The sequence below is a fragment of the Hylobates moloch genome, unplaced genomic scaffold, assembly GCF_009828535.3.
Source record: "Hylobates moloch isolate HMO894 unplaced genomic scaffold, HMol_V3 SCAFFOLD_7, whole genome shotgun sequence".
NCBI lineage: Eukaryota > Metazoa > Chordata > Mammalia > Primates > Hylobatidae > Hylobates > Hylobates moloch.
Window position 1 is genome coordinate 60,263,418 of NW_026652282.1, and position 15,956 is coordinate 60,279,373.

The following is a 15,956-nucleotide window of genomic DNA, read 5'->3' on the forward strand; positions in this document are numbered from 1 at the left end:
ACCCAGCCATCCCATTACTGGGTATATATCCAAAGGATTATAAATCATGCTGCTATAAAGACACATGCACACGTATGTTTATTGCAGCACTATTCACAATAGCAAAGACTTCGAACCAACCCAAATGTCCAACAACAATAGACTGGATTAAGAAAATGTGGCACATATACACCATGGAATACTATGCAGCCATAAAAAATGATGAGTTCGTGTCCTTTGTAGGGACATGGATGAAACTGGAAAACATCATTCTCAGTAAACTATCGCAAGGACAAAAAACCAAACACCGCATGTTCTCACTCATAGGTGGGAATTGAACAATGAGAACTCATGGACACAGGAAGGGGAACATCACATTCCGGGTACTGTTGTGGGGTGGGGGGTGGGGGGGGGCGGGGACAGCATTAGGAGGTATACCTAATGCTAAATGACGAGCTAATGGGTGCAGGAAATCAACATGGCACATGGATACATGTGTAACAAACCTGCACATTGTGCACATGTATCCTAAAACCTAAAGTATAATAAAAAAAAAAAAAAAGAAAGAAAATACAGAAGATGAACCTGAAGCATCTTGTAACGCCAGAAAGTAAAAATGTGGGTAACACATACACACACAGACACAGACACACACACACAGACACACACACACACACACAAATAAGGATATACCTAAGGACACAAGAAAAAAGCTAAAAGAACTCCCACCAATGGCCAAAGCTGAAATACTTTGTGTAAAAAAGAAATAACTCAAATCATAAAATACATATCCAGGTGTCCATCCTGATATTTAAAAAAATTCTTAAATAAATAGTGAAAAAGAGACAATTTTCTGTAAATAATAATTCCAACTAATTTATGTGGACACCCTTCTAGGAGATGTAGCACAAATCCTTACCCCTTAAGTGTAGACTACATTTGGTAACAGGCTCCTAAAGAGTAACATTATGGAAAGTGGAGGTGGGGATGAATGTAACTTTACAGTGGGGAGAACTGGCAAACACGACCTCAATTAGGTGATTAGAGTTAACATAATTAGTTATGTCATATTGATAAGATTTTCCCTCAATATGACATGATGCAGAAGACATGTCATCTCTGTAATCTTCCTAAAACACATAAACCTGCTCTATGAGACAAACATTAGACAAATCTGAATTGAGGGACATTCTACAAAGGGCCTAACTACTTCTCTTTAAAATCATCAAGGTCATCAAAAACAAGTAAACCAATACAGAGACACTAAACCTAAACTGAGTGACTTCTTGCTAAAATATAAAATTTAAATGGGACCCAGTGTCTCATAACAATACTCAAAATGTCCAGGATATAATGAATATAACTCATCATATGAAATATCAGAAAACCACATCTTGAATGAGCAAAGACAATCAACAGATGCCAACACCAACCAAGATGACTCAGCTGTTGAAATTATCTGACAAGGATGTTAAATCAGACATCATTAGATGCTTCAACAAGCGATTATGAACACTCTTGAAACATATGAATAATATAACATCTCAGCAAAGAAATAGAAGTTGTAAAAATAAACCAAATGAAAATTACAAAACTGAAAAAAATAAAATAACTAACACAAAAATCTCACTGGATTTGTTCCACAGGAAAATGTAGATGGCAGGACAGAATCAGTGAACTTGAAAATGGATAAATAGATTGTCCTAATTGAACAACAAACGAAAACAGACTGAAAAAAATGAAAAGAATCATAAGAGCTGTGACAATAACAAAAGATCTAACACTTATGTCATCAGAGTTACAAAAAGAAAGTTGAATAGCAAATATAATTTGATGAAAAAAAGGCTGAACATTTTCAAAATTTGTCAGAAAGCATAAACCTACAAAGCTAATGGGATTCTATGTTCTATTTTTTCATCTCCTGCTGAGTCTATAATTATTCCAATAAAAAATTAAAAAACATAAAGTGACAATCATCTCATATTCCTTTCTGTTTGTGATCACTTCAGAGGTATAAACCTATAAAAGAGTAGCTGTAATTTATTAAGATCCTACTATGTATCACATCATATTACAATTTTATCCTCATAACAATCCTAAGAAGTGATTACGGTAATTACAGTCATAATCACATAGTGTTTTAGGGATTACTAAGTACCAGGCATTGTGCTAAGTGCTTGACAGTCATTATTACAACAAATCATCAAAAGAATCATATTATATATATATATACACACATATATATACATATATATGTCATATATGTAGGCACTACTAGTTATCTCCCTTGTACAGATGAGGAAACTGCTGAAAAATGGGATTTATTAGTTTGTTCCTGGTCACATAATATACAAGTTTCACAGAGAGACAATCATCCAGAAAAAAATTGACATTTTAAAAAGGCAAATAATTTAAATTAAATCTATGATTATGTGAGAAAAAATAGGCCACATTAGCAAAGTCTACATTATAGAATATTTTAGATAAAATAAGATTTAATTAATTCCTGTAAGGTTTTCATATTTTAAAGCTGTATTGGGATGTTTTATTAAAAAGCTTCAGCTAGGCTATTAAAAGTTCTAAGTTTATGAGATAATAAACCTGACAAAGGAGTATAAGTTAATATCCATTCCTGTGCTAGTTTTGGGCAGTATTTTTTTTCTTTTTTTGAGATGGAGTTTCACTCTTGTTGCCCAGGCAGGAGTGCAATGGCACAATCTCGGCTCACTGCAACCTCCGCCTCCCGGTTTCAAGTGATTTTCCTGGCTCAGCCTCCCGAGTAGCTGGGACTACAGGCAGGCGCCACCATGCCCCGCTAATTTTTGTATTTTTAGTAGAGATGGAGTTTCTTCATGTTGGTCAAGCTGGTCTCGAACTCCCGACCTCAGGTGATCCACCCTTCTCGGCCTCCCAAAGTGCTGAGATTACAGGTGTGAGCCACCGCACCTGGCCTTGGGCAGTTTTAATAATCACAGAGGGATTTTAAATATTAAGCAAACTAGCAGCATCATTCAGTTTCACAGAAGGCCGCATAGTATGGTGAAAAGAGCACAAGCAGTAAGATCAGAGCTGAGTTCTCCTTTACTAGTTGGATGATACTGGCAAGTTACAATGCCTACATCTCAGATTTCTCATCTGAAGAATGGAGATAAGCACCCCTGTCCAAACTCACTCTACTAAGAACATAACGCTGAAATGTTCTACAAACACCATGTTACAGTAAAATTATGCAAGTTTAATGCTTGAACATGAAATGTAAATGCTTTGAATTGGATGACATGAGTCTTGGCAAGGAAAAGCTTTTCCATTCCTCTAAGCTATAAAATAAAAATTGCATCGTCATAGTGGAGAAGAGAACTCATTACAAATCATTCAGTCTTCCCTTATCCATAGGATTCCTGACAAATTCTAGGTGATATTTTAGACAACAAAGATTATTATCTAAATATTATTGCTACTTATTGCCAGTACATTCCTCAGTGAAATATGCACATACATGCACAGATGCGAGCATGCACACACATACAAAATATCACTTTTTATTACCTCTCTTCACCTCGAAAACTGATGGAGAAATATTAAGTGACAAAGCACCACTGATATTGATTCCACCTGTTGAGAATCTCTCTATGAACTTCTCTCACTCTGGATCATATTGTCCTGTGTGTCTGTGTGTGTGTGCATGTGTGTGTGTGTATGTGTGTGAGAGAGCCGGCTGGGCATGATAGCTCATGCCTGTAATCCCAGCACTTTGGGAGGCCGAGGCGGGCAGATCACCTGCGTTCAGGAGTTCAAGACCCGCCTGGCCAACATGGTGAAACCCCGTCTCTACTAAAAATACAAAAATTAGTGGGGCATGGTGGCAGTGCATGCTTGTAATTCCAGCTACTCAGTAGGTTGAGGCAGGAGAATCACTTAAACCTGGGAGGCGGAGGTTGCAGTGAGCCGAGATCACGCCATTTGCACTCCAGCTTGGGCAACAATAGTGAAACTCCATAAAAAAAAAAAACAGCCTACTAGTAAGTTAAGTGTGGAATATAAAATTTAATAGAAATGTACAGTTACCTTTACAATTTTTGTCAAGTCGCTTTGTGAAATTTTTATTTCAGCACTAATCAAGTAAAACTGGTAGGATAGCTTTTTTCTCATGGCCAAGTGATACATTCAAACTGGGGTACAGAATCTTTTGTATAAGGTTTAAATTAACAGGATCTCTATATTACAGAGGCAGTGAACTACTACTAGATAGTTAACACATTATGTACTTTTTCTTCCAAATATACCTACACTAGTAGTGACATGAAAGTGCTCAGTAGGTGTCAGAACCAGTAATATTCACTTTATATGCACCACTTCTTGTATACATGTACAGACATGTATTTATACACATCAGACTTCCAAATGGTGTGTGCCTGTGGTCCCAGCTACTCAGGAGGCTGAGGTGCAAGGATTGCTTGGGCCTGGGAGGTCGAGGCTGTAGTGAGCCATGATCACACCACTGCACTCCAGTGTGGGTGACAGAGTGAGACCTGTCCCCTCCCCCAAAAAAGAATTTACTGTACCTTTACTCTACACCCATTTTGAGTATTTTATAGATACAAACTTAGTTATAAAAATAACAAAATATATATATCTATATAGCATTTATGTGCCAAGCATATTTCTAAGCACATAAACTAATTAATTCTTCATAATAATTTTATGAGGTAGATGCACAGTTATTACATTTTGACAGGTATGAAAACAGAGATACATAAAGTAACTTGCACAAAGTCACTCAACTAACAAGTTGCAGAATTGAGATTTGAATCCAGGCAGTTCAGAATGATTAGTCATTCTGAACTATAAGTTACCATGTATCCCAAAATGGAATTTTATTGTGTATTTGTATTTCAGTATATTCCCTAGGAATATCAAAATTCTAAAAAGGCCCAACAGCCACCTCTATGACGTCTCCAGGACCATATAATGATTAATTTTTTAAGACAAATATGAAGAGAACTAAGGTAAAACTTGATTTTTTTGTCACACATAGGTTCTTAACCCTAGTACAGAACTGTATGCTATGTGGACTGAAGCTGGTGGCCTACCCTCAAAGCCTAAAGTGTCTTTACACTAGTCTAAAACCAATTGAATGAACCTCCCTCCCACAACAAGCTGTGGGAGGGATGAGAGTCTCAAATTGTATCCCTAAGAAGAGGCAAAAGAGAAAGAAAAATAAAGAACAGTTCCTGACCTTAGGAAGCTAGCCTGGCACTCACAGCTAGGCCAGGCTGTTCTCCAATTGGACATAAACTATTTCATAGAATACCAACCATAGGGTAACTCTGGGACTATGATAAAATGAGACAAAGCAAGACCACTTATTTTTGTCTAAACAGAGACAAAAACAAGGTCACTGTGCCACCCACGACATGCCAACACCTCCTCAACCCTGCCCAGGCTATCCTTGTTCTAGTCTCCCCTCCCTATAGATTTATTGAACTACCATTAATAAAATTGCCCGCATTTTCTGCCAGCATCCGATCTAGAGTAAACCTTCTTTTCCTTGGACCCACCACCAAATCTTACAACCCGGTGTTTTTTCTAACACCCACTTAGTGATACATTCCATGGTTCCCTGAAGCATGTTCTCTCTCACTGCAGTGAAGAATAAACCCAACTTCTTCACCTATAGGTATATCCTTGCCTTTGGCTGGAGGCCATTGACATGAGAGTTAGAGCAAAGGGGTCTGGCTTGCCCTCAGAGCAAACCCAGAAACATCTTTACTATTCTATCTAATGAAGGTAAGAGAAAGGTATAGGAGAAACTGCAAAATGTCTGAGCCTCCTCTGTGAAATACCAGGAGTGATACACCCATGTCTCTGACTTTTTAATGCACAACAACAGTAGACACAATTAAAAGGGGCCCAATCTCTGTGTGTGACAGGGGACTGGGGAGAGTCAATAATTTCACAGAGGTCAAGATTAATGGTGTTGAAAAGTGTTAAAATAAGTCTATACTTACCAGGCATACATTGAAAGTATCTCCTGATTTAGATTTCTTTATAACAGTAAGTTGTCTGTTTCCCCATATCCTTTCAACTATTGCAACCACAGGGAAAAGCAGGGAACATCTACCCTATCTTTGGGAGAAAGATTTAACATTAGAGGAGAGTCCTGTCCAGACAGGAAAAGGAAAGAAAAAGCTCATAATTTCCTCCTCAGTTGATTGTAGAGAGGTATGAAACAGAAATATGGAAAGTTGGCACTGCTATAAACTTACCTGTATGGGTCAAGATCTGAAGGAGGCATGTTTAATAGCGGAAGAATAAGTCACAGACAGAACTTCTGCTTCACTTTTGGTTTATACTTGCACAAGATCACATCCATCCAACCACCTGGGATGGAAGAGTGGATAAGCAGCAATAACGAGACAGAGTTAGCATTTCCTAGTCACTCTCAGTTCCCACGTGGCATGGAGGGGACCAAGAAGTTCTCTCTTGTACTAGAGGTATGAATGTGACCTTTTCAGAGGCTGCCAAAGGGAGAACCACAGCTTCTGTTTCCACATGCAAGAAAGGCAAAGTCAGCTCTGGGACAAGGGTCCGATCAACCACGTCCCATTTTCCTGAATCAGGGCACTGCACTCCCACCCCAGCCACAGTTAGTAATGTAATCCCATATATATCCAGATGACATTGTGAAAGGGTAGGTAAGAACTATGAAATACAAACGAACACACAGGAACCTGTTATTTCTAAAGGGTGCTTAAATTATTAAATAGCACTGAGATTACTGGATTGATTAGAATTGAGAATTTTGTTTCCCTGCAACCTTGTGTAATGAAGGTAGACTCGAGATTATGAACAGATCAATTATAAACACTAAGAAAGATATACTTTCTTTGCACATTCTAGTATAGTCTTAGTAAATCTGCATGTGTGTATAAACATATACAAATATAATTGTAGAAAATAAATCAAAACATTAACAGTGCTTATTTTGGGGTAGGTGGGTGGTATATGGATTTTGTGTTTAATTAATGAATTTTTTCAGTATTGCCCAAATGTCCCCCAATGAACATATTACTTTTATAACAAGAAATACATCAATTTTTAAACATGAGACACTCTGAAATTTTTATTCATTTTATTTTGCAGTGAAAGAACATGAAATATCTTTTCAAAATGGTAAAGTGATCACTTTCAATGAATGATTTAATAGGAAAAGAGAATTAAACACTGTAATTATGACTTACACAATTACACAGAACAATATGTGCAAACTTTCGAAAATACTATGACTAACACTTCACTGATAAATAATAACCTCAATATAACTAAGTTTCATTATTTATCACAGTTTCATAAAATACAAGAGCCTATGAACAAGCTGTTATTAACAATAAGTGTAGTTTTGCCTGAAATTCTTATCTATATGCAGGCCTGTTAAGCATCCAAGTTTTAAATTCTACTGTATTGTTATTGCAAAATGAAGCAGGCACAACAAAATTAAATCCACTAGCTAAAGGACTAAGTAAACAAAAATAGGAAAAGAAAAACAACAACAGCAAAAACCCTTGGGTTGCATCCCAAGATTTTTTTTCCAAACCAATATTGATCTCACTTAGAATTTCTGATAGTTTCATAGCCACAGATTGATAGCTACATGACAAAAAGACTTCAGAAGGATTAAGCTACACAACACTATACTAGTGTTTCAAATCATTTACCACAGTGTACATTTCTTGAAAACATTCTACTACTAAAACGCAAGGTCAAATTAATTAGTTTTTGAACTTTTCTTATATTTTTGAAACATATGTTTTAACTGACGCTACAAGAAAAATACAGAACACAAGACTTCTTATACCTTGAGTAACTATATCTAGGGTAGTTAATTTCAGGGCCATGTATACTCTGCTCTAACGATCAATGTCTTCTACTAATGCCTCAAGGTTTTTGCAACAAGCTTTAACTTCCTCAATTGCAGCCATCCAATTATCATAAATAATTTTGTCATAAATTGCATCATTAACTTCTCTAACTACCCCCTCCTGCTGAGATTCAAGTGCATCACCTGAGAAAAATAATACTGATCTTGGAATTATGTAAGTACGTAAATTGTGACCAAGTAAAAAATCATCATTTCCATCCCTTCCATTTGACGTGATTCCATGAGGAGAGAAAAAATTGAAAAATGAATCCTTGGGAAAATCTTCAGTTACAGTTCGGATTGTTCCCCAGATCCGATGTTTCTGTTTCTTCTTGATGGTTTTCAAAGTGACATTCTTTCCTTCATTCCAATCTATCTCACAGCCTGTGGAATACTCAATCGCAGTTCCCCTATAGGGATGGGGATCATAATATGCTAGCTTTGACTTCAGCACATAGGTCTTTGTCAACAACTCATTTTTGAAATATTCATTGGGTTTGAAGTGAAATTCTAGTGTGAAACTGAGGGGCTCGCCAGGATCTGAAAGCTTAACTTTAATATCTGTCAGGAGCTTCAGAATAGGCTCATCATATTTCTTAATCAAAGGAGTGAGTGTATCAACGTTTTTTAAAACAGTCAGCCAAAAATCAGGAATTCCCTTAGGATCCTCCTCTTTATTCTCTTCTACAGTAGCCTCAGTGTCCTCCTCCTCCTCCTCCTCCTCCTCAACAGCATAATCATAATAATAGTCCTCATAACCATCGTCCTCATCCGCATACTCATGTACCATACCCTCCTCATTACCATACATCTCTTCGTCACACATTTCCTCATCATCATAGTCCTCACAGTCTGATTTATATTCACATTCCTCTTCTGTAGGTTCATAGATTGCATTGATGATCTGACGTCTTTTTTCCAGTAAGGGTTGGTACATTTCAGCAAACTTTCTTTCAATGTCATGAAATTCCCTCAGGAATTTGGATTCTAAATTGGCCGCTCTAGTTTGAAGCTTTTTAAGGGCTAACACACGGTACTTAACTTTCACGGGCAGACTTTCAACAAAGTCTGTATCTAAAACATAACCGATAAGTCCTTTTGGACGGTCTACGTCTGAGTCCTCATTAGTATCTCCACCTTTTTTCCCATCTTCCCCGGACCCAGCAGCATTATCTTCACCTTTTTCCCCTTCTTCCCCGAGCCCAGCGGCGGCTTCTTCACCGCACTTCCCATCGTCTCCAAGCCCAGCAGCGGCATCTTCACCGCGCTCCAGATGTTCCCCGGGCCCTTCCACCATTATCTGATTACCAGCCTCTTCTTGACTGGATTCTGACAGCTCCTTGTGGTTCTCTGACTCGGCCATTTTTCAAAGGACCGTACACGCCTAAGGTGGCTACCACAGAGATCGGGAGACCAAACCTCCGCAGGAAAAGACTCACCGAAATATCAGAAGCGGCGGTGGTCGGACCTAGCAGTGGCGTCCGGACTGAGGTAACGACGATCCAGGTTGCTCGGGGATAAAAGATGGTGCTGAGGCTTTGAGAACCGGACTGAAGCAGTGGCGGCCTGGGCTGGGTGCAGAGGGCGGCGACGGCTGCGTTGACCGATCCTGCAGGAGAGAGCCGGAGACTGCAGAGAGCTGCAGTGGGCAGACCTCCTCCGCAAGCAGCTACTGCTGCAAGAAAAAAAACGGTGCCGCAGTATGATTACGCAGCTGTCACTTGCCTAAAATTTCTAGGTGCAAATAGATTGCTGCGTCACCTCCTTCCCTCCCACAACTATGCTCTAATCTCATTTGCTGCAATGTAGTGACTGACAAACCCAGAGCCAGTAAATTATCAGATCTATCAAGTGTTCAACTCTGCTCACCTTCCCATGCTCTCTAATATGGCTGATTCATCCACCTCCTCCTCGTCCTCTAGCCCATCTCCCGCAGAGTTTTCTGGGATCCCATTGCGTTCATTAGTTCATTCATCCAACTTTTAACCGATATTATACTTTTATGCTTTCCAGAGAGCTCAGAGACAACGTAACTAAAATGTCGAACAATGAGAGAGGACAAGGCACCCAGCCATCCTAAATCAATCTCTTTGATTTTAGATCGCGGACCTGGGGAGGGGAGAGGTGGATGATGGAAGAGCTGATAAACAAACACTTCAAGGATTAAAAACACCAGGAATTAGCACTGATGGTCTTTAGGTGGTGTGTCAGTTATTTAAATATTCTATATTATGTTTGTCGGTATTTTTCACAAGCTATGTGATTTTAGGTTGAAAAATTCTCGAAACATTTCCTGTGAGGGGAGGAGGAGGAAGTCCGATGGCAGTGGGGGCGAATGAGGGCCTGTGATGAAAAACCAGTATGGTGTATACAACTACGTGACAAGTAAACATACCAGACAATTAACCACAATTAACCAGTTGCCTGGCTTATAAATAACCCCAGTCCCATTACTGACTTTCTACTTCTCCTTCTTAATGCTGGCTTTAACAGCCGTTAGAAATATACATATATACAAAAGCCAAAATGGAAAGTTATATTTATTCTTAGAAATCATAACATTTGCTTGATGCTTTTGAGTTAATTGGAAATAATGTAAATCTCAGCATTAAAGAAATGGTTAAACTATTTGATAAGGTATTCATAGGATGGAAAGCTTTGCAGTAATTAAAATTTCCTCTCTATAGTAATCATTGGTGAGGTTTATTTTGTTCATATTTCTAATTTGGATCATTTATTAATTGAACAATTTTTTAAAATTTTAAGTGACTACTATTTTCCAGATTTAAAGAATAATTTGTTACTATCACAGATATTAAAACTGTTTACATATTGTTGTATTTATTTCTAAATTCTGTCAGTTTATAGATAAATTTTTCTTTTTACTTATTTTATTCCAGGGTACTACATATCATTACAGTATTTACAAAATTAAATTTTGAGACTCATATCTCAGCCTGGTGATTCCATAGTTATGAGTCCCATCCATTCTAAGCTTCTCTTTTCTATTTCTGTCGTTGCAATATTCCTTGTAGTTTTCTGATAATAAATACTATTTATGCTCATTTTAGAAAATTTGGAAAATGAGATAATTTTTAGAGTACCATAGAAATCACTAGAAGCCTCACAGCCCATAGAGCACCAATGTGGACATTTTGGTCCTTTTCTTTCTAATTTGCTTTTATATATGTTGGTGTTTAGGCTGGAGGTTTTGAAAAATAAAATTGGAATAAACTTTTTTATGACCTTTTCCCTCTTATTAGTGTATTCCAATATTTTTACGCACTCTCCAAAATGCGATACATTATTTAAAATAAAATGTATTGTTATTTAAATATATTATGCAGTTAATCTATTAGAAAGGACAAAGAGAAAGTATTTTCATCTGCTTTTAAGAATGAAGAGTCCTCAGAGTCATACAGGCATATATGATAATAAGAGATTAATATCTAAAATAGATAAAGTACTTCTACAAATCAATAACCAAGAAAAGGCAAACACACCAATTCAAAAATGGACAAAGGACTTGAATAAAGATTTCTACAAAGAAGAGAAACAAGTGGCCAGTAATGACATCAAAAATGCCCAACATCACTAATTAGGGAAATGCAACTCAAAACCACAGTTACATACTACATTCATTAGGGTAGCTATCCTTAGAAAACACACACACACACACACACACACACACAGAAAATAAGTGCTGATGAAGACATGGAAAATTGAAACCTTTGTGCATTGCTGAGAATTGTAAAATGGTACAGCTATAATGGAAAACACTATGGCAGTTCCTGAAAACATTAAACATAGAATTACCACATAATTCAGCAATTCCACTTCTGGGTATATATCCAAAAAGTTGAAAGCAGGGTCTCAAACAAGTACTTGTATATCCCTGTTCATAGCAGCATTATTCACAATAAGCAAAAGTTAGAAACAGCCCAAATGCCCATTGATGGATGAATGGATAAATAAAATGTAATATATATGTATATATACCACATTTTTCATTATATATAATATGTATAACATATATGTATAATATATTAAATATATTATATATATAATGAAATGGCTTTTAACCTTTAAAAGGAATGCAATTTTGACACATACAACAAGGTCGAACCTTGAAAACATTAAGTGAAAATGCCAGATACAAAAGAACAAATATTGCATGATTCTACTTAAATTAGGTATCTAGAGCAGTCAAATTCACAGAGACAGAAAGTAGAAACACGGTTTTCAGAGGCTTAGGGTAGGGAGGAAAGGAAGTTATTGTTCAATGTGTATGGAGTTTCAGTTCTAGAAAAAGAAAATATTCTGGAGATATACGGTGATGATGGTTCACAGCAGTGTAATTGTACTTAATGCTCCTGAAATGTAGACTTAAAAATAGGTAAAATGGTAAATATTATGTTATGTATATTTTATCATAATATAAAGTGTAGAGAAAAATATTTTAAAAACCATATTCAATATAGTACTGGAAGTCCTACCCAGAGCAATTTTGCAAGAGAAAAAAATAAAGGACGTACGTATTGGAAAGGAAGTTGCTAGTTTATAACCTTGTTCAAAGAAGACATGATCTTATATTTAGAAAAATCTAAAGACTCCACAAAAAAACTGTTAGAACTAACAAACAAATTAAGTAAGTTTGCATGAAGCAAAATCAACATACATAAATTAGTAGCATTTCTGTACACCAGCAGCAGACAATTTGAAAAAATCAAGAAAACAATCCCATTTACAATAGCTACAAGAAAATAATACATCTAGGAATAAATTTAACCAAAGAAGTGAAAGATCTATGCAATAAAAACTATAAAAACGCTAATGAAAGAGATGAAGAGAACCCCAAAATGGAAAGATATCCTATGCTTATGGATTAGAAGAATCAATATTGTTAAAATGTTTATACTACCCAAAGAAATCTACATATTCAATGCAATCTCTATCAAAATACCAATGACATTCTTCACAGAAACAGAAAACAATATCCCAAAACTTCTTTGAAACTACAAAAGATCCCAAATAGCCAAAGTGATCCTGAGCAAAACGGACAAAGCTGCAGACATCACACTACCTGATGACAAAATGTACTACAAAGCTGCATGGTACTGTCATAAATACAGACGCAACAAAACAATGGAACAGAATAGAGAACCCAGAAATAAACCCACACATTTACAGCCAACTCATTTGCAACAAAGGCACCAAAAACATTAGGGAAAGGACAGACTCTTCAATAAATGATGCTGGGAAAGCTGGATATTTGTATGAGAAAGAATAAGACTGGACCCCTATCTCTCACTATATACAGAAATCAAATAAAAATGAACTAAAGACTTAAATGTAAGACCTGAAACTATGAAACTACTAGACAAAACTGGGAAGATGCTTTAGGACATTGATCTGAGCAAATATTTCTTTTTAAGCCCTCGAAAGCACAGGCAACAAAAGCAAAAGTAGACAAATGGGAAACACATTAAGCTAAAAAGCTTCTGCACAGCAAAGAAAACAAACAATAGGGTAAAGAGACAACTTATGGAATGGGAAAAATATTTTCAAAATATCCATATGACAAGGGATTAATAAACAGAATATATAAGAAACTCAAACAACTCAATAGAAAAAAAAACTTTTACTATTAAAAATAGTAAAAAATATGAATACACATTTGTCAAAAGAAGATACATGAATGAATGGCTAGGGTATATGAAAAAAATGCTCAATATTTCTAGCCATCAGGGAAATGCAAATCCAAACCACAATGAGATATAATCTCACCCCAGTTAAAATAACTATTATCAAAAAATAAATAACAAATGCTGGTAAAGATGCAAAGAAAAGGAAACTCATATACACTGTTGAAGGGAATGTAAATTAGTACAGCCACTATGGAAAACAGTATGAACATTTCTCAAAAAGCTTAAAATAGAACTACCATATGGTCCAGAATCCTACTGCTGGTTACATGTCCGAAAGAAAGAAAATCTGTATATTGAAAAAATCTCTGCATTCTCATGTGTATTGCAGCACTATTAACAAGACCCCAAGATATGGAATCAACCCATGTCCACCAATAAAAGAAAAGATAAAGAAAATATGACATATACACACAAAGGAATATTATTCAGCTATAAAAGGAATGAAATTCTGTCATTTGCAACAACATGGATGGAACTGCAGAATGTTATGTTAAGTGAAATAAGCCAGGCCCAGTAAGATGAATATCACATGTTCTCACTAATATGTGGGAACTAAAAAACTCATCTCATGCATGTAGCGAGTAGAATAGTGATTATCAGGCTGGGAAGGGTAGAGTGGATGGAAATGTTAGTTAATGGGTACCAAAATACAGTTAGATAGAAGGAATTAGTTCTAGTGTTCAACAGCACAGTAGGGTGACTATAGTTCATAATAATTTATTGTATATTTCAATATTGCTATAAAAGAAGATTTTGAATGTTCCCAACACAAAGAAATGATAAATACTTATTATTTATCAGGTGATGGATGTCCTAATTACCCTGATTTGACCAATACACATTTTGTGCATGTATCAAAATATTACATGTATCCCATAGATATTTACAATTATTATGAATCAACAACATTTCTTTTAAAAAAGAAACGGGCCAGATGCAGTGGCTCACACCCATGATTCCAGCACTATAGGGGGCCAATGTGAGAGGGTCACTTGAGCCCAGGAGTTTGAAGTCAGCCTGAGAAACATAGTGAGACCCCCATCTATACAAAAAAATAAAAAATAAAAAATAGCCAGGCATGTTGGTACACACCTGTGGTCCCAGCTACTGGGGAGACTTAGGTAGGAAGATTGTTTGAGACCAGTATGCCAAGACTGCAGTGAGGCATGATTGTGCCACTGCACTCCAGCCTGAGTGGCAGTGAGACCTGTCTCAAAAAAATAAAAAGGTCCTATCAGTATATGCTTGGTAAAAAATAGATGTTCAATACATTTTTAGCAAATGAGTAAATAAATTTAAAAAATCCAAAACCAACAAGCAAAAATGTAAATAATATCATAAGTAAAATGAGACCTAAGCAAAATGGGTGAAATATATATACACAAAACACATATATAGATGCAAAACAAATAAATGATTAACATATAAAGAAAATTATCAATGGCTAAAATTAAAATGTCTAACAATTCCAAATTTTGGCAAAGATGTAGAGCAATTTGGACTCTTAGATATTACTAACGGGAGTGTAAACTGGTATAAACACTTTAAAAATTGTTTGGCATTATCTACTAAATCTAAACACATGCCTCCCCTAGGATTCAGCAATGAACTACTTATGTAAATACACAAAAAGGCTTGTACAATGAAGTTCATGTCAGTTTTATTTGTTTTTAAAATAATTCTACTTGGGCTTATTTTGTGTATCATGTAATGCACCCTTTTCAAGTGTGTGAATGAATGATTTTTAAAATTATATTTACCTATTGGAGGCAGAGCAAGATGGCTAAAGAGAACTCTCCAGTAATCATTCCTCCCATGGGAACATTAAACTGAACAACTTTCCATGCATAAAATACCTTCATAAGAAGTAAAAAATCAAATGAGATATCAGAGTTTCTGGTTTTAGCATAATAAAAAGAAAAGATACATTGAAGAGGGAAAGAAGAACAGTCTTGTGTTGCTTACACCCCCATCCCAATCCCAGGCAGTGCAGCCCAGAGAGAGAATCTGTACACTCTAGGGAGGGAGAGCAAAGTGAGTGTGGGACTTTGCATTGGAAATCAGTGCTGCCCTATCTCATAGTGTCATGGTGGAACACAACACCAGACAAATTTCCACAGGTTCTCCTGGAGAGAGCATTTAGACCAGTCCTGGGCCAGAGATGAATCTACTGCCCTAGTGGGAGGAATTAAAGTCCTGGCTCACTTTATGACTGGCTAACTACAGTGGCCTTGGGCCTCAAATAAATTTCAGTGGCAACCAGCTAACTAGTGACTGAGATCCTTGGGCAAGCCTAAATGTGGTTCTGCAACTGGTCTTAGAGGCTGTAGACTTGGGATGTGACCCAGCAT

The 15,956-nt window shown here is 36.6% G+C and overlaps 1 protein-coding gene across 1 annotated transcript; it reads right to left on the reverse strand.

Moving 5' to 3' along the window:
* Positions 1 to 7,094: 7,094 nt before the first annotated feature.
* Positions 7,095 to 9,834, reverse strand: NAP1L2 (nucleosome assembly protein 1 like 2). Its single transcript, XM_032757190.2, has one exon. The coding sequence runs from the start codon at positions 9,258 to 9,260 to the stop codon at positions 7,887 to 7,889; it is 1,374 nt and encodes a 457-aa protein (XP_032613081.1). The 5' UTR covers positions 9,261 to 9,834; the 3' UTR covers positions 7,095 to 7,886.
* Positions 9,835 to 15,956: the final 6,122 nt, after the last annotated feature.

Coding starts and splice junctions, on each gene's coding strand:
- NAP1L2 (XM_032757190.2), bottom strand. CDS start 9,260: ATGGCCGAGTCAGAGAACCACAAGGAGCTGTCAGAATCCAGTCAAGAA.